The sequence below is a fragment of the Bos taurus genome, chromosome 12, assembly GCF_002263795.3.
Source record: "Bos taurus isolate L1 Dominette 01449 registration number 42190680 breed Hereford chromosome 12, ARS-UCD2.0, whole genome shotgun sequence".
Classification (NCBI taxonomy): Eukaryota; Metazoa; Chordata; class Mammalia; order Artiodactyla; family Bovidae; genus Bos; species Bos taurus.
The window spans coordinates 50525760-50545536 of NC_037339.1; the positions used below are offsets into that span (position 1 = coordinate 50525760).

The 19777-nt window shown below is 42.9% G+C and overlaps 1 protein-coding gene across 5 annotated transcripts in view; it reads right to left on the reverse strand.

Annotated features, from left to right (window-relative positions):
• Nucleotides 1-14903, reverse strand: part of TBC1D4 (TBC1 domain family member 4) — a 210500-nt gene extending 195597 nt beyond the window's left edge. For 3 of the 5 annotated variants that reach the window (XM_024999914.2, XM_005213847.5, XM_005213844.5), the window contains exon 1: nucleotides 13761-14903. In XM_024999914.2, coding sequence (XP_024855682.1) covers nucleotides 13761-14258 — 498 coding nt within the window. In that variant the 5' untranslated portion in view covers nucleotides 14259-14903. Of the gene's footprint in view, nucleotides 1-13378; nucleotides 13695-13760 lie in introns of those variants that run through there. The other 2 variants (NM_001206310.3, XM_059892078.1) reach the window with 2 other exon arrangements.
• Between the last annotated feature and the right edge of the window lie 4874 nt (nucleotides 14904-19777).

Genomic DNA, 19777 nt, shown 5'->3' on the forward strand with positions numbered 1-19777 from the left:
ATGACTGAAGTGACTTAGCAGCAGCAGCAGCAGATCTGAGGATACAACCATGACCAGACAAGATTGCTGTCTCTTTGGAGCTTACATTCTAGAGGTGGTGACAGTATTCAGAGAAAATGTGTTTTAAATTAATTTTAAATGTGTGAATGCCAAAAGGAAAACAAATAAAGGGCTGAGATATAAGTGAAAAATTGAGATATCTACTGACTTTATTAGATAGACCGTTGTCAGATGCCAATCTGAGGATGTGTTATTTGTGAGTCAAGCAAAGAACTGAAACCTAAGAATGGCTAAGAATGGAAACCACACTTGTGAAGACTCTGCAGTGATCTGAGTTGGACTTGGCTAAGGATGACTGAAATGTAGGGAGCATGTGGAGAGGAGCAGTCCAAGAGGAGACTGAGGGGGGGCGGAGCCATGCAGGGTTGTGTGAGAAGAATTTGGATATTACTCTCAGCACAAAGGGAATCTGGTCTGGTTTGTGCTTCCACTGAAGAAGGGACTGATAAGAGAGCAAAAGTAGAGCAGGGAGAATAGTTGAGAGGAGTCTAATAGTCCCAGAAAGACCTGACGAGAATTAGACCCAGGTGGTGGCAGTGGTCTTAGAGAGACATGGACATACTAAAAACTAAGTTTTGGACTTCCCACAGTCCAGTGGTTGGCTCTGGGCTTCCACTGCAGAGGACACAGTTCCATCCTTGGTCAGGGAACTAAGATCCCACGTGCCCAGTGCAGCCAAAAATTTAAAAAAAGTCAGTGTTGAAAGCAGAATCAACATGATGACTTCCTTCAATGAGGACTGTTCTTCATCAGGACTGTACTTGGGAAGTGAAAACTAGGACTCAAATATAATTCCCAGGTTATAAGTATCAGCAACTACATATTCACATGCAGATGTCAAGTAAGCATGTAAATGCTGAAAGAAGCTGGCACTCCGAGAAGAGGGCTGGGCTATACAGACACATTTAAGGGCCATTGATAAAAAACTTACAAAGTGGGCTTCAGAAAAGGCATGAGGTTCGGAAATCCAGATCTGCTGCTACTGCTGGCTTGCATCCTTAGGAAAATTACTGACTTAGTTTTCTCATCTATTAAATGGAGATAAAAATACCTATTTTTAACAGGATTGCTAGAGAAGGGGTCAGCAAACATTTCCTATAAAATGCCAGGTAATAAAAACCTGGGGCTTGGTGGCCATAGGGTCTCTGTCAAAAACACTCAGTACTGTCATTGCAGAATGAAAGCAGCCATAGACAATATGTAAATAGATGAGTGGGGGGTGTGTTCACAGAAAACTGTGTTTAGAAAAACAAAGGGAAGAGTGTGTCAGCCCCCAGGCTAGAGCTGTGGTTGTCAGAGTGAGGTTCTGCACCAGCAGCATCAGTAACTCCTGGGAATTGCTAGAAATGCAAATTCTGGCCCCACCCCACACTTACTGAATCAGAAACTCTGGGGATGGAGGTCCAGCAATCAGCATGAAAATGAACCCTCCAGGTGATGCATGCTAAAGTTTGAGACCCAGAGATCAAATTGCCAACATCCGCTGGATCATGCAAAAAGCAAGAGAGTTCCAGAAAAGCATCTATTTCTGCTTTCTTGACTATGCCAAAGCCTTTGACTGTGTGGATCACAATAAACTGTGGAAAATTCTGAAAGAGATGGGAATACCAGACCACCTGACCTGCCTCTTGAGAAATTTGTATGCAGATCAGGAAGCAACAGTTAGAACTGGACATGGAACAACAGACTGGTTCCAAATAGGAAAAGGAGTTCGTCAAGGCTGTATATTGTCACCCTGCTTATTTAACTTCTATGCAGAGTACATCATGAGAAACGCTGGGCTGGAAGAAGCACAAGCTGGAATCAAGACTGCTGGGAAAATTTCAATAACCTCAGATATGCAGATGACACCACCCTTATGACAGAAAGTGAAGAGGAACTCAAAAGCCTCTTGATGAAAGTGAAAGTGGAGAGTGAAAAAGTTGGCTTAAAGCTCAACATTCAGAAAACGAAGATCATCGCATCTGGTCCCATCACTTCATGGGAAATAGATGGGGAAACAGTGGAAACAATGTCAGACTTTATTTTTCTGGGCTCCAAAATCACTGCAGATGGTGACTGCAGCCATGAAATTAAAAGACGCTTACTCCTTGGAAAGAAAGTTATGACCAACCTAGATAGCATATTCAAAAGCAGAGACATTACTTGGCCAACAAAGCTTCGTCTAGTCAAGGCTATGGTTTTTCCTGTGGTCATGTATGGATGTGAGAGTTGGACTGTGAAGAAAGCTGAGCGTGACAGAATTGATGCTTTTGAACTGTGGTGTTGGAGAAGACTCTTGAGAGTCCCTTGGACTGCAAGGAGATCCAACCAGTCCATTCTGAAGATCAGCCCTGGGATTTCTTTGGAAGGAATGATGCTAAAGCTGAAACTCCAGTCCTTTGGCCACCTCCTGCGAAGAGTTGACTCATTGGAAAAGACTCTGATGCTGGGAGGGATTGGGGGCAAGAGGAGAAGGGGACGACAGAGGATGAGATGGCTGGATGGCATCACTGACTCAATGGACGTGAGTCTGAGTGAACTCCAGGAGTTGGTGATGGACAGGGAGGCCTGACATGCTGCGATTCATGGGGTCGCAAAGAGTTGGACACGACTGAGTGACTGATCTGATCTGATCTGATCTGAGTCAAGAAAACGAACATATTTGCATCCTGCTGAAGGAAATGGCAACCCACTCCAGTGTTCTTGCCTGGAGAATCCCAGGGACCGGAGAGCCTGATGGGCTGCCGTCTATGAAGTCGCACAGAGTCGGACACGACTGGAGTGACTTAGCAGTTGTGTGAAAACTGTATTCATCTTAATTAGGTTGAATTGGTTCACAGTGCTTTTCAGGTCTACTATACCTTCTACTTTTCTGTCTGTTCATTCCATTAATTTTTGAGTTTCATATTGAAACTCCAACTAAAAAAATCTTAATTTGTCTACTTAAAAAAATAATTGTATTATATAGTGGAACTATATGTAACTTTGCTCTGTATTTTCCAAGTCTCCCATTAAATGTGCTATCATACTTTCACAATTTAAAAAATAAAAAGAGGAAAAGAAAGAAGTCAAAGTTTGAAAAAGAAACTAAACACATATATACTGCTTAGAGCTAATATTATCATGAATATATATCTATTATTTTTTAACATGGTTCCTAGAAGTTTAGAGCATACTTTCTAAAGATAGAATCAAATGCTGGATAATTGTGGTGGATCAAGCAAAAGAGAGATAACAAACTCTGTTAAACTACAAGACGGGCTTAGGTAAGAATAGTTGAGAAATTGAAGATTTTTTTTAATATACTTTTATTCCAAAGAATTTCAATACTACCTCATATATTAATTAAGCTAGATTTAATTTGGTCATGTTCATACTCCAGTTATTAAAATGAACAATATAATCTCAACATATCTTCACCCTAACTTCCAACAGAAATGAAGGTTTAATATCAATTAACTTCCAGATCCTACATGTCATATTAGTTATTGGTTAGTGGTATTGGTTAGTTATATTAGTTATTAGTTATTGCTATAACTAACACACTTTTTTTTAAGGAATATAGAGCAGGCAATTTTATCAAATGCCATTATTATTTTAACAGAACAATATGGCCATTTGAATTGAGGATCAATGGGGGAAGTTAAAATATAAAGGGCTGTCGAAAAATAAAATATAACACCACCCACTTTCATATTGCTTTATCAGTACTATTAGAAACTAGACAGAAATCTAGTTTCCTAAATTCAGCCTACTGAATCTTCCTCAAATTAGATATAGAATTATGGGTGAATATAGAGGGATCGTGCCTACTACCTATCACTACTAGGCTATGTTCCTGCCAATAGATCTTAGCAAAATTCCATATGAAAGCCAAAATAAAATCAGTAAATAATGGCTAACAGCTTTGGAGGGAACCAACAGGAAGGGGTAAGGACCAGACAACCAGATCATCCCTCAGAAGGGGGAACTCCAGCTTCCAAAAGTGGAAAGAAATTCAATCAAGCAGGCAGTGCACAATATTTAAGAGTCCGACAGTAGACACTGGGTAGTCTCCAAAGTGGAGGATGCAGCGCATGCAACACAGAGTAATGGGGTATCCCACCAGGTATAAAGAAATGTGCGTGCGTGCTAAGTTGCTTAAGCCCTGTCCGACTCTTTGGCTCCTCTGTCCATGGGAGTCTCCAGGCAAGAGACACTGCCTTGCCTGGAGTGGGTTGCCATGCCCTCCTCCATGAGATCTTCCCGACCCAGGGATCAAACCCACATCTCTTAAATCTCCTGCATTGGCAGGCAGGTTGTTTACCACTAGCACCACTTAGGAAGCCCGGTATTAAGACACTGGAAATCTAAGGAACAGAAATACTTGCAGAACCAAGAAGGAAAGCCATCAGTTTAATTTCAGGTAAACTCAAGAAAATCCCTCGAGCTGCCGAGCTAATGAGAATTAAATGGCTGAAGTCAGGGCAAGAGGTGAATTGAAAAAACTGGGAGCTGTCTGAGGCCAGAAGACAGATTTGCTTATTGCTTTGTAAAACCCTAAGCCATAAATACACCTGTCCACATTGTATAACCTATTATGGAAAATGTGAATGAAGATACAATTGTGAGACATAAAATATTACTTGATTTGCTCAACCAGAAACACTGTTTGACTTGCAATCTGAAATTGATTTCAAACTACTCAGAAGTTATATAATACTGACAGTACAAAGTTCTATGTTCTAACTTTGACAATTATAGAAATTCCTGTAAAAATTCTCAAGAGTTTGAAAGTGAGGACTATCCAACTAGTTAAGTTCAGTTCAGTTTAGTCACTCAGTCGTGTCCAACTCTTTGCGACCCCATGAATCGCAGCACGCCAGGCCTCCCTGTCCATCACCAACTCCCGGAGTTCACTTAACTCACGTCCAGGGCATCCACAAAATAAAAGATCTGAAGCAGCAAATTTAGGCTTCTATATTTAACCAGGAAGATCACATTACTAGGAGATCCTCTTTCCAACCCAACCTCTTACAAGAAATAAAACTCGGAAGGGATCAGTAATTTGGAGAATACCTCTGTATCTTTTTCATAGAGCTGCAAATACCTGTGTTAAGATTATCTGAAATTAAACCCATCAAAATTTTAATCTCATACTTTTTTCTCTCTCTGTCATAGGATCATAGATGATGGGAGTCATATTAAATAACACCTGAAAGTTTAAGCCAGGAGTTTTCTGAACTTACCTTTGGTTGTTAGAATACTTTTGAAGATAAATTAAGATGTTAACATGATTATTTTACTGTTACTTTAAATATGGTCACAAAAATCTAGACATAAACTTTAGATACTTACAGCTCTAGCTTTTAAACAATTTTCAAACCAAAGCCAACTTTCAAAATACCCACAAACACAAGTATAAAACCAGTAACAATTACACTAATGAGCTAAATTCAATGTGATGAACGATGTTATTTTCCCAAACACATGCCTATGGCACTGGCTGCCACAGCGTGGGTTCAGCAGGCTGAAGTTATTGTGAACCTATGAATGCTGTTTTGAACCACCTTTCCCTACTTGAACTCCTGCAAAATCATATATCAGCCCATCAGGTCACTGGGATAACCTTAAAATTTACGTATTCTTTCCCTTTAACCCAAGGTAATTAAAATAGCACAACTTGATACCAATATTTTTTGCTTTATTGTATATGTTTTATAATGATGGTAAGATGCACTACTTTTATATTTTATAATTTCACACTTTATAATTATATACTTTGATATTACATTTTTATAATTTATACTTTCTACTTTGTTATACTTTACAATATTTATATCCTTTAAGGGTCAATAAAACAAATGCATGGTTGTACCCATTCTTAAATACATATCCTAAAGAATTTTTATTCTAAACTAAAGTAGTTATCAGGGCTTCCCTGGTGGCTAAGACAGCAAAGAATCTGCCTGCAGTGCAGGAGACCCAGATTCAATTCCTGGGTTGGAAAGATCCCCTGGAGAAGGAAATGGTAACCCACTCCAGTATTCTTGCCTATAAAATTCTAAGGACAGAGGAGCCTGGTGGGCTACAGTCCAGTAGGACATGACTGAGCGGCAACACTTCCCCTCAAAGTAGCTACAAAGGTTGCAAACAAGACTCTCACAGTTTACTTTCCTGCCACTCCTAAAGACACAATGTAAAAGACTAGAGGTCAGCTTCACCAGTCTAACAGATCATGCAGACTTTTCACTTTCCAGTGAAACAAAAATACACACTGGCAAAACTATATCCAAGCATGCATTCAGCATTTCATTATTATTTTATAAATTCAGTGAATACATTTAAATGTGGAGATTTTTAATTAAAAAGTGGGGCGGGGGTGGGGTGGGGGATGGACAAACAGTGCATGATCTCACTTATACATGGAATTTAAAAAGTCAGACTCATAAATGCAAAGAGTAAAAGTGGTTGCCAGAGGCTGGGGGATGGGAGACATAGGGAGATGTTGGTCAAAGGAAACACACTTCAATTATGCAGGATGAGAAAGTTCTGAAGATCTAATAGAGAGTATGGTGACTATAATTAATAATACTATATTGTATACTTGAAATTTGCCATAAGAGTAGATCTTAAGTTTTCTCACCATACACACACAGAGAAAACAATACCTGTCTGAGTTGATGGGTATGTTAATTAGCTTGATGTGGTAATCCTTCCATTTGATATGTATATGAAAACACTACATTATACCTTTAAATATGTACAACTTTTGATGGTAAATAATCTGCCTCCAGTGCAGAAGACCAGAGAAGGCAATGGCACCCCACTCCAGTACTCTTGCCTGGAAAATCCCATGGATGGAGAAGCCTGGTAGGCTGCAGTCCATGGGGTCGCTGAGTCAGACATGACTGAGCGACTTCACTTTTACTTTTCACTTTCATGCATTGGAGAAGGAAATGGCAACCCACTCCAGTATTCTTGCTTGGACAATCTCAGGGACAGGGGAGCCTGGTGGGCTGCTGTCCATGGGGTCACACGGAGTTGGACATGACTGAAGTGACTTAGCAGCAGCAATGCAGAAGACTCAGTTTGATCTCTGGGTCTGGAAGATCCCCTGGAGAAGGGAATGGCAACCCACTGCAGTATTCTTGCGTGGAGAATTCCATGGACAGAGGAGCCTGGCAGGCTACAGTCCATGGGATCACAAAGAGCTGGACACAACTAAGCAACTAACACACTTTCACTTGTTAATTATACTTCAGTAAAACTGGAAAACAAAATAAAACAACTATATTTTTTTTTAAATGGGGAAAAAGTGATAGCATAAAGCTTCCTATCACTAACAATTAAAATCATATTTTTAGAGTAACAGATAAGAGATCTATTCACACAGATTGAAAACTGTTTCTACCATTACAAGCTTTGTGCTTTAGGGAAATATTTAAACTTTCTTTAGCTCAGTTTTCTCATCTGTAAAATGGGAGGAAGACTTATACATACTTTACACTGTTACTGTGAGGATAAAATGTGATTACCTAGGACAAGCACTAAAGGCAGTAATATCATCCAGCAAGAGCTCAACAAAGGTTAGCTTTTAAGCATTAAAAAGCTATTTAGATAGACGTACTATTGTGTATGTTTGTAATCACATTACACCCTTAAAGTAACAAGCCAATGGCATGCTTAGTTGATGCCTCCCAATGAATTACTAAATTTGTGTTAATATTTTATATAGACCACAATTCAAACAAAATCCTTTATCTGGTCAATAATTCTGAATGTACTACAAAATTAGTTTATAATTGATCTGTCCCTCATTTTACAGGGGGATATCTCTAACTAAAAACATGGCATGTGGTGGTGCATCGTAAGTCGCTGCAGTCGTGTCCAACTCTGTGCGACTGCATGGACTCTAGCCCACCAGGCTCCTCTGTCCATGGGGATTCTCCAGGCAAGAATACTGGAGTGGGGTGCCATGCCCTTCCCCAGGGGATCTTCCCAACCCAGGGATTGAACCTGTGTCTCTTCTGTCTCCTACATTGGCTGGCAGGTTCTTTACCACTAGCGCTACCTGGGGAGCCACAACAACACGGCAACACAGCCCAAAAGAAATGGGCGTCTAAAATCACCATCCAGATGATTTTAACAAAACAAACAAAAGCCGTGAGATTTTAAAAAGAAAAAGGAGGAGGAAGAAGGGGAAGGAGAGAAAAGTTTGCAATAATCACTCAGAGTAGTCATAATCCTTTTCACCAAATTATCAATTCTGTTTCTTCTTGCCTGATTTTTTTCTTACTAGACAGTATGTTACACATACTGATGTTTTACATGTTAGTTCTGCAGATTCAATAAATAAAGCTTTGATTTTTGCAAAACTGTATCATAACTGAACATTAGACTATATTCCTTATAAATTGATTATGCCATCTGAAGAACCTAAAACGTTGGCTTGAAAGGTAATGTTTTCATTAAACATAGGGCTAGACTCAGCATGTCTGGCAGAATAATGTCTATCTAGCAAAGAAAATAGGCAAAGCTTATTAAGCTATAAAATGAAGAGTTTCTTAAAAATCTTCTGTAGATATTATTCCTCCCCACACTCACCCTGAGCTTTCAAGTTTGAGAACAGCTACAAAAATAACCAAGAGAATAGAAAGGATTATATAGCCAACCAGATGAACAGAATCACTGAAGGCAGTGGGTCTCAAACCGTGGTCCCCAGACCAGAGTCTGAACATCATCAGAGAACTTGATAACATCAGAAACTGAGGGTGGGGGCCACCGGTCTGTTCGAACAAGCTTACCAGGTGATTCTGACACACACTCAAGTTTGAGAAGCTCTGGTTTATGATAAACAAGCCTTGATACCAAACACCACCATCTTCACTATAACACGCCAATTCACAAGTGGGAGTCTCTGGGTATACATTTTTACCCTTCCCCTAGATAAGGTAGTCAGGATCCTACCACAAAGCCAAAGCAGATTAGATCCACCTCAGATTAGAAAGGGAGAGAACAAAAAAAGTGACCAGAGCAAACACGAGGGAAGAGAGCTACCTGTCTAGAATAGCACAAAGTACTTGGAAAGCATAGAGAGAGATGTGAAAATTTCCAGGTTTCTATTTCTCTGGTTTCCTTGTTTGTATATTCCCAGATCCACTGATCCTCAACTCTGACAACACTAAAAATGATCTTTTGAAAATATATGGGTGAAAATTGGTTATCTGAGCAAAGTTCAGAAAATACTATTTTAAAAGAAGCAAAAAACCCACAGGCTTAGAGAACTTAGAGTTGAAAATAAACCATGTCGGGTTCACTTTTTAATTTTAAGAACACAATTTGTAAAATCTCTTTGAAAGTACATTCTTGTGAGCTTCAAGGAATATATACACAAACGAAATCAATGAAAATTACAGCAATCATGTTTTTGTGTTTTAAATGACTACTCATTCTGTAATCTGAAACATATGCTGTTGAGTCTTATGCAAATACATGTAATCTCTAACAAGCGTTACAAACACTAACAATTCTTATTTTTAATATAAAAATATATATATAACATAAAACAAGTTCTGCTTTTTAATGGGGAAATGGAGATAATGCTGCTGCTGCTAAGTTGCTTCAGTCGTGTCCGACTCTGTGCGACCCCATAGACGGCAGCCCACCAGGCTCCCCCATCCCTGGGATTCTCCAGGCAAGAACAGTGGAGTGGGTTGTCATTTCCTTCTCCAACGCATAAAAGTGAAAAGTGAAAGTGAAGTCGCTCAGTATGTAGTATTTTCTGAATGCAACATTCAGGCTCTTTCTGAAAGTAGATAAAGGTAAGTACTTTGAAGAATATTAGTGACCTTCCCAAGATTTTCGGTATAGAATCAGAGATTCTTGGTTTCTCCAACCAGTTTTAAGTCTACAACTCAATTTATGCCAGTGTAATTGTTTTTTAAGTTATGCAGAGTTAAGCACTTTTCAAATATCCAACCTTGGCTGATGTGTGCTGACTGACATTCCTCCCATGCAAGACTACACAGGCTTGAATAAATGGGAAGCAATCTGTATTGGCATATATTTGAACTGGAACTAGTTCACTTGCTCCCAACCCACACCTCTCTTTGCACCTGGGAGAAATAGCTCTGCATCAGAGCATTATGGCAGAGCTCTCCTCCAGGCTGACTAAGGTTTAGCATCCTCAGGCTGACTCTTACCCACCAGGAAGGTGTGGAGCCAAAGGGCACATCACTATGGCAACTCCCCACAACAGACCCAAGCTACTCGCATACACACAGCACTCTCATCTTTGAGGTCACACAGAGATCCACCCCACAAAAGATGTGTGAGTAGATATGCTGCAAAACATCATCATTTTATATACAGAAACCACTATCCTCCATTTCAGTGACTTGGCAGAAACACAAACTTTTCCATTTATCTATGGTCATTTATGTTCCTGTTTGCCCTAAATGGTCCAGTTTTATAGTTGTTATGCCGGTGTAAGTTTAACGACGCCTCCTTTCTCATAAAAATTGTCCTGCATTAAACAATAAGTTACATGGTCAACCAACAGACAAGTCTATTTCAGAAAAGGGACAGGCAAGAGAGACAAAGCAGAGGCTAGTTTACTTAGGGATGTTTGCAGGACTTCTGCTCCAGGCTACCTTCCATATTTTGTTCAGGAACTGTAGAAAATACTTAGGAGATTTAGCCATAATCTTAAAGTCCAACTAAATAATTCTCTGGGGTTTCCCGATGGCTTAGTGGTAAAGAACCCGCCTGCCAATGCAGGAGATGCAGATTCAATCCCTGTGTTGGGAAGATCCCCTGGAGAAAGAAATGGCAACCCACTCCAGTAGTCTTGCCTGGTAAATCCCATGGACAGAGGAGCCTGGCGGGCTCCAGTCCATGGGGTCGCAAGAGTCAGATATGATTTAGCGACTAAACAAGAACAAATAAGTCTCTACTTCAAATGTAGAATTGCAAACAGCAAATTTTCTTCCTTCTCATTTCATAGGTGCTCAGAAAAATCCAGAGATTCTACGCTATATGAGGTATACTGCTGGATGGAAATAATGTGAATTCATCCTCAAACAAGTTCAACTGCGGAATCATCACTACTGGGAATCTGACTTATAAATTCTGCCTTCCAAATCATTCTAACTCTCCTCACTATTTCAAAAGGAAATGTGACAAAGAGCGCACAGTATCTAATGACTGCACTTGGCCACTCAACAAATATTTATGCGCAAGATCAAAAGTGGCCGTCCTTAGATCTCTGAAGCCAAACTTCAGATGTGTTTTGTTTAGCCCAGATAGGATTCTTAAATGTTTAAAATACTTGCTAATACTTTAAAATGTGGACTCATATGTAAAAATCCAAATTTCCATTTTCTCTTGAGAAATCAGAAGTTTGGTCAACACTGAGCTTATATTCTGTTAACGTAATTTCCATCTGGAGCTGAGCAGCACCTTGAGAAAGAATTTCCCTATTTAGTTCTCCATGGACCTCACTCAACCATCCTCCCAGCCGTGGAGGTTTGTAACCCTTGATTTATGGCTGGAGATAATTCTTAAGTAGACAACATCTGGCCTTTCAAATTAATGATCCTCTGCCAGGGGCTCTCTAGGTTTGGGGCAAATAGGCATCTACATCTTTAGATCAAAGACTCAACTAGGAAATGACAATAAACAGGAAAAATTTGTTTCTTCTTTTATCAAAAAGCCATTTGGCTTCCACTGCTCCTACATAGCGGGTACATAAGCTTACACATGCTATTATTTGTAAAGTGACCGCACATTCAGGCTCTCAAATCTAAACACAAAAAGGAAGGTAAATAAAATGGGATGTTTTAATTAAACTTCAATGAGTCCAGGGAAAACTCAATAGCTACTGTTGAGAATTTAAGGTGCTATAATCCAGAGACAAACCTTGACCATCAGTGAAATTAGCAATGATGTGTCATGCTTCAGACCTGAAGGAAAGAACTATCAAGAATCTTGAAATATTCCTTAAAGTCCTAAAAAATGCCACTACTTCCATCTTACTCACAGAACCCCAAAACCTTAAAACAATAAAGATAGTGATAAATACAATACTACAACAGTGGAAATAAAGAACATGCTGCCCTCCAACTTCAACATAGCTGACAGCTAAAAATAAATTTTGAACAGATAAGTATGAAATGAAATTCATTTTAACCATGGTTAGGATTCTGAGATCATCTGTAATAAGGTATTTTACCATAATGTAACAGAGGTCCCATAAATCAAAATTGCTCTCTTCACACTGGGAGTTCTGAGCATATTAAACTAGCTTACAAAGTAACTGATGGAATCAGAAGATATTGAACTTTGATTTTCTTCAGCTGAACTATAGGGCTTTTGTGGAAAGCTATTAAACAGACAGTCTTTCTGTTACAGATACTGCTGCTGTTGCTGCTAAGTTGCTTGAGTGGTGTCTGACTCTGTGCAACCCCACAGAGGGCAGCCCACGAGGCTCCTCTGTCCCTGGGATTCTCCAGGCAAGAATACTGGAGTGGGTTGCCATTTCCTTCTCCGTTACAGATACTAGATGCTTTAATTTTTGAAAATGTATATATTCTAGTATCATATGAATTTTCAAAAATTAAAGACTTCCTTATAGAATGTTTTTCTCATCTGTTAATTGGCCAGCTGCTAAAGAACCTGGCCACATAGTACAACTGAGACTATTGATTTACATTTAGACATCACTATTTTCCCAAAGAATCTAAGTACTTTGCCCAAACAAATAAATAACTAAAAAATGACAGCATCTCAGGGACTTTTGACACGGTAAAAAAAAAAAAAAAAACTCTTACACATTTTTTTAAAAAGGGGGGGAGGGGGTGTTGTTTTTCAAGACACAACCAAAATGTGGTAAAGACTGTTTAAATCTCTCTCTCCAGAAGAAAAAAGGATTGTGTCCGTTTCTTAAGGAAGTAAAAATGTACTGTTTGGTAACAGGCACCTCGATTTCGTAAACTCGAGAGAAATGATATTAGAAAAGAGATTTTTTTGCCTCTTCTAAGACACTGATTTTTAAATCACGCAAGTGGGTATTGATTCTGTCTCCAATTAGTGTGTAAAAAACGGCACACAAAAAAAAGTCTTTCCGCTCAACATCTAAACGCGGGTTCGTATTTTGCTGACAATCTGACAGTGTCTAGTAACTTCTCCCTAAGCCCGGCTCTGAAACATCTTCCCACATCGGAGACCTGCAGGTGTTATTGTGACGAAGATGCGACCATCCAAGAGGCTAAGGAACAGGGCTCGACCAAGACCCAGGGTGAGTGCGGGGGCCTTTAGGAACCCAACCCTCTCCCGCGTTCACTCAAACACACACCTGCACGCACTCACACCCTCGACCAAGGCCGGGCATGCCATCTCTCCAGTCACACCCCAAGACGTCGGGATCCTGCCAGGACGTGCGCTGCTCCCCGCATCGTCCTAGCTCCTCTGCCGTCTCGAAGCCACTCAGCGTCCCTCTCTCTTCCTCGTTCCTGCGGGTCATCTGCTCCCGCCACCCCATCCGCCCCCAAAAGCCAGCTCCCGAACTCGGGGTCCGAGGAGCCGGACCAGCTGCGCTCAAGTGCGCCACGTGGAGGGCGCGCGCCAGCAGCCGGACCAGAGCCGGTCCTTAACTGGTGGTACCGGAGCCCGCAGCCCCGCCACTCCTCCCGGGTGTGTCGGACCCTCCCCGGGGCCTCGGAGCGGCGCGGTCTTGCCTGATTGGGGTCTGCAGCGCGGAAAACATGGCAGGCCATCTGTGACTCCGGGTCGTCGGGCTGAGCCTTGATCAGGTAAGCAAAGTAGGTGAGGTCCTGGCTGTTGTGGATGAAGCGCGAGATGTGTTGCGCCTTGTGCTCGAAAATGAACACGGCCGGGTTGGGCTGCGCGGCCGTCGAGCCGGAGCCCCCAGTGGCCCCGGCGCCCGGCGCAGGGATGCAACGCAGGAAGGGCGCGCTGAGCACCAGAAGCACCTCGCGGGCCGCCGGCGCCCCGCAGCCGCCCGCCTCGGGCTTCTGGCTGCGCCGGCGGATCTCGGCCATGAGCCAGGGCAGCATGGGTAGCGTGGTCCTGCGGTCCAGGCACGACCCCCCTACGTACCACAGCCGGAACCTTTTGTCGCTCGGCTTCCCCGGGCCAGGCTGCGCCGGGGTGCCAGGCTCGGGCTCCAGTGGGTGCGGGAACGGCTCATCCTGAATGCAGCTGGGGGGCTCCATAACTCACTCCTCCCGAGGAGGGCACGGAGGCGGGGGAAAGGCCCGCCGCGCCCCCCACCCCCCAGTTCTCGCGTTGAAGGCGCCGCCGAAACTGTGCCAACTGCTGCGCTGGGCCGTGCGCCCTACTCGGCGCGACCCCGAACTCCGCGCCCTAACGGCCCTGCCCCATGCAGCACTTCTCCGGGCGCGGCTCCCGGGCTTTGGCGGCGGGCACCCGGGCAGCGCCGGCCAGCAGGACTGGCTGAAGAGGGCGAGTTAAATCGCCATTCTCCTTTCTCGGGCTCGCGCGTGGGGTCAGACCTCCCGTTCCTCGTCCGCGGCTCCGCGGGGTCCGAGGGCCCTCGCCGCCCTCTCCGGCGCTGCAGAGCCGCTGCGGCCGCCGCTCGCCGCGGGCGGGCACAGGGAGGCTGGGCGGGGAACCGGCTGTGGGCGGGCGGGAGGGGGTGACTTGGGGCGGAGCTGATTCCTACCAGGGTGACCGGCTGTCACCTGGAAGGTCGGGGTCCCTGGGCTTCGGCGCGATCGGTACCCCCGGAGGGCCTGCGAAAACTACTTCGGTGGAAAATAACAAAAACGAAACGCGGCCTCGCGGGGGCCGCTCCTCCTCCGGTCGCTGCAGCCCAGCTCGCTGCTCCTCCTCCTACTGTTCCCGTCCCTCCCTCACTTCTTCCTTCCTTCCAGGCTGGCTGCTTCTTTAATCGGGCTGCCACCCCGCCTCCGGACGGGCGGGCGGGCGGAGACCGTCGTCTCTGAAAGCTTATCTGAGAAGTCACCTCTTTGCCTCTTTTTCCGGCCGCGGTCCCCGACCGCTCCTCCAACCCGCCCCTCGGGCAGCAGTCTTGCGCCCAGCGCCGGCCCTGCCCCGACCAACTCGTCCTCTCTCGGGTCGCCGAGATCTCCGTTTTCTTTTGGGTGTCTCTGCTGCCCTCTGGAGAGGGGACCATTCTCAATGGGACCCTAAGACTTTTTTTTTTTAAGTAATCATATTTGCTTGGTTTCAGTTCCTTCTAAAGTCTACATGATTTCTGAATCTTATTTACTAATAATCTCAAAAAATACTCATGTTTTAAATCACAAAATTATGATGAATTTTTTTCCATTTCAAAAGAAATTTATGATTCTTTCATTAACACACACAGGGGCTTTGGTCATCTGAACAAAGAATATTTTTTTTTAAGGAAGGTTTTTTAGGTCTTTGTTTTTCAAGGGAAATGAACACTTGTTACACGTTTGATTTTGACCTCAAGTCCTAATCAGATCTACTACCCTGGTGACCTAGAAGGAACTTTGTTGGCTCTGATATGCTTTTCCCTTTCTCAAGGCTCTCAAGGCTCTTGGTAGACTGTCTCTTTGATGCTGTTCTCTTAAACCTCTCTATTGTGTGAGAATATTACAATAGTAAAGTGTACTCCATCATTCCCTGTTCAAACTGCTTTGTCCTTTAGGGTCAGAGTTGCGCTTAGTCACTCAGTCACATCCGACTCTTCCCAAACCCAACAGTAGCCCGCCTGGCTCCTCTGTCCGTGAGGATTCTTCAGGCAAGAAGAGTGAAGTGGGTTGCTATGTCCTCCTCCAGGGAATCTTCCCAACCCAGGGATCGAACCTAGGTCTCCTGTATTGTAGGCAGATTCTTTATTGTCTGAGCCACCAGGGAAGGAGCTAAGAGAGGGTTATTGTAAGATTATATCTTACAATATAATCAACCCACTTCCTTCCACTGCCTCCTCAACCCACTTCCCCTCACTCGAAATGCTTAAATATTACCACCCCGTATCTGTTTGGAATGGGTTTTCTAAATAAACACACCTGACAGGTTATACAGTGTGCACAAGACAATATGCCACAAAACACCACTCTCTTCCTTTCTCTCACAGAGGTATTCAAGTTCCAAAATATATTCCCACCATGTTCCATGTCCATCTGTCTTTTGGTTTTTCCCAGTCTTACCCAAAGCAGTCTCATTCCTACATTCTTCATCCACTACATCAAAGTAGTGCCTTCCACTGCACCTCTAAAGTTGGAAGATTGTGATCCCAAGTCTCCAAAATTCCAGAAAACAATCCGGTCACATGGTAACAGCAAAATACAAGGCCTTGCCCAACATTTCAAAACACCGCAAACTAACAAAAATAAACTGAAAAAAGTTTTGATTAAGTCCTATTTCCCTTGTGAGAGCATTTCCCAAACAAAAGTTATTTTTTATGAACCAAATACATCTGACAATCTACACCCATATCAAGGTCACCAATCACTGACCCTAGGGCAGATTGTGCTTGTGCTTAGTCGGTCAGTCCTGACCAACTCTTTGGGACCCCATGGACTGTAGCCAGGATCCTCTGTCCATGGAATTTTCCAGGCAAGAATACTGGAGTGGGTTACTCCAGGGGATCTTTCCAACCCAAGGAGGGAACCCAGGTCTCCCACATTGTGGATGAATTCTTTACCATCTCAACCGCCAGGGAAGCCCAGGGGAGACTGTTACATGAGCAAAAGAAAAATACATGTAAAAACAGAATAGAGAAAATGAGGAGCTGTTTCAGTTTCCTCCAGGTGTCAACCCATTCTTACTGAGTGCAGTCCAACAGCTGTAAATGTCAACCCTCCTTCAGGACAGTTTGCTTTTCTCTACCTGCCAGACTAGCTCCACCAACATTCCCTTGGCTTTCTCCTCTGACTTCTGGCACAACCCACACTCTCATCACACTCTCATCAGCTTCCCCACTAGGATGCTGAAGGTGATTCAAGACTTTCTCCTCCGAGGTCTCCCCCCACATCATGGCATCCGGTCCCATGACTTCATGGGAAATAGATGGGGAAATAGTGGAAACAGTGTCAGACTTTATTGTTTTGGGCTCCAAAATCACTGCAGATGGTGACCGCAGCCATGAAATTAAGACGCTTACTCATTGGAAGGAAAGTTATGACCAACCTAGATAGCATATTCAAAAGCAGAGACGTTACTTTGCCAACAAAGGTCCATCTAGTCAAGGCTATGGTTTTTCCTGTGGTCATGTATGGATGTGAGAGTTGGACTGTGAAGAAAGCTGAGCGTGACAGAATTGATGCTTTTGAACTGTGGTGTTGGAGAAGACTCTTGAGTGTCCCTTGGACTGCAAGGAGATCCAACCAGTCCATTCTGAAGGAGGTCAGCCCTGGGATTTCTTTGGAAGGAATGATGCTAAAGCTGAAACTCCAGTACTTTGGCCACCTTATGCGAAGAGTTGACTCATTGGAAAAGACTCTGATGCTGGGAGGGATTGGGGGCAGGAGGGGAAGGGGACCACAGAGGATGAGATGGCTGGATGGCATCACTGACTCGATGGACGTGAGTCTGAGTGAACTCTGGGAGTTGGTGATGGACAGAGAAGCCTGGTGTACTGCGATTCATGGGGTCACAAAGAGTCGGACATGACTGAGCGACTGAACTGAACTTAACTGATTGTCCATCTGGTGGCTCAGATGGTAAAGAATATGCAGGATACCCGGGTTCAATCCCTGGGTCAGGAAGATCCCCTGGAGAAGGAAATGGGAACCCTCTCCAGTATTCTTGAGAATCCTATGGAGAGAGGAGCCTTGTGGGCTATAGTCCATGGGATTGCAAAGAGTTGGACGTGACTGAGCCACTAACACGCACACTTTATTGTCCATCTTGCAGCTTCCCAGGGGGCTCAGACAGTAAAGAATCTGCCTGCAATGCAGGAGACCCAGTTTTGATCCACCAGAACTTGGTTCTGGTCTTCAGATATGCTCTCACGTGCTCTCAGGTGAAAGCCATGACATCCTCCAGCAGCCTGTTGATGACAAAGCAGAAAATGCTCCAAATCTTCCTACAGGGCCAGCACTGCCACTTCCGCCTGTGCTTCTACCTAGCCCATGTCCAGGGTGAACATATTTCCTGCCTTCTCTTCAGAACTGCACCCCCCCCCCCAACCTGCCTTAGGATGGCTGATCAACAGTTACTGCTCAAGTCAGAGCCACCTGCACTACTTGTCAATAGTATTTTAGAATTATCTTTTTAAAAATCTCCCTCTACTTATTTTGCTTTACAACTTCTCTGAAAGGAAACAGAGTTGCATGCAAACTGCGTGCAAACACAATCACGATAAAGTATTTTTAACTCCAATTTCACTTTAAGATATGACATGGTATGACAAACATGCATCTTCGTAGCTTTTGGTGCAGCCGATTTCTTAAAATATGGAAAAGTTCCATTTTATTCATTGTATCTACCCAGTTCAGAGCTAGTACAGAGATTTCTCACCCTTTTATATGCAGTAATATGTCAATATATTTCCAAGGAACACAAAAAACATTCTAGGGAAAATCTAACCATTCTAATTTTTAAAAAGAAAGAAGTTACTTTTTTTTTTTTAAACAGAAAGTCTGGCTATCTTTTTTTTTTTTTTTTTAATTTTTTAAATATGTTTATTTAACTGGAGGCTAATTACTTTACAATATTGTATTGGTTTTTCCATACATTGACATGAATCCACCACGGGTGTACACGTGTTGCCCATGCTGAACCGCCCTCCTACCTCCCTCCCCATCCCATCCTCTGGGTCATCCCAGTGCACCAGCCCCGAGCATCCTGTATCATGCATCAAACCTGGACTGGCGATTCATTTCACATATGATATTATACACGTTTCAATGCCATTCTCCCAAATCATCCCACCCTCGCCCTCTCCCACAGAGTCCAAAAGACTGTTCTATACATCTGTGTCTCTTTTGCTGTCTCGCATACAGGATTATCGTTACCATCTTTCTAAATTCCATATATATGAAGGTTCTTTTTTTAAAAGCAAATTGGACTTTTGTTCTTTTCACTCATTGAATTATAATTAAGAGGTAAAAAGTAAACAAAAGAAGTGGGGAAAAAAACTGAAAGTTCTCAATTTTCTGCAAAGAACTTACAGGAAAAATGAAAATCTAGGTTTCTCTCACTCTCTTATTATTTTTTTCAGTTTAATGGTATTCTTACTTTCTATAAAGTTCTGGGACTATTTTTATCCTTTATGTAGGATCACAATGATCAATTATTATTCCTATGCTGAATTTCTGGATGCACCCTGATAGCTCTCATAAATAGAATTTAAGCTACAAGATAAAGACATTATTAATGGGTTAGATTTACTCAGCTGGTTTACTCACACCACCACGCCTTTGTGCAAAGTAGAACCCTGTCTCAAGAAGCAGAGACAAGTTCTTGGAATATGATTAAAACATTCTAGAACCTTATCAGAAACTCTTATACAGATCCATTTCCCTAGGCCACATATTTGAGATCTATAAAAGACAAAGAAAAGAACAGAGATCTGGGGAAAGCACAGACGTCTTGTGGGTTCTATCAAATCAACAAGCGTGGGAGCTAGGATTGAATTTGGAGCCCTGGCAGGCCATTTCCTACTGGTGAAAGAACACGATGCAATAAACAACATCTACTTATTGACAGAAACACAGAAGAACTGTCTTTTATTACATAACATCCTAAGCGTGATTGCTTCCTTCTCTGGCAGGCC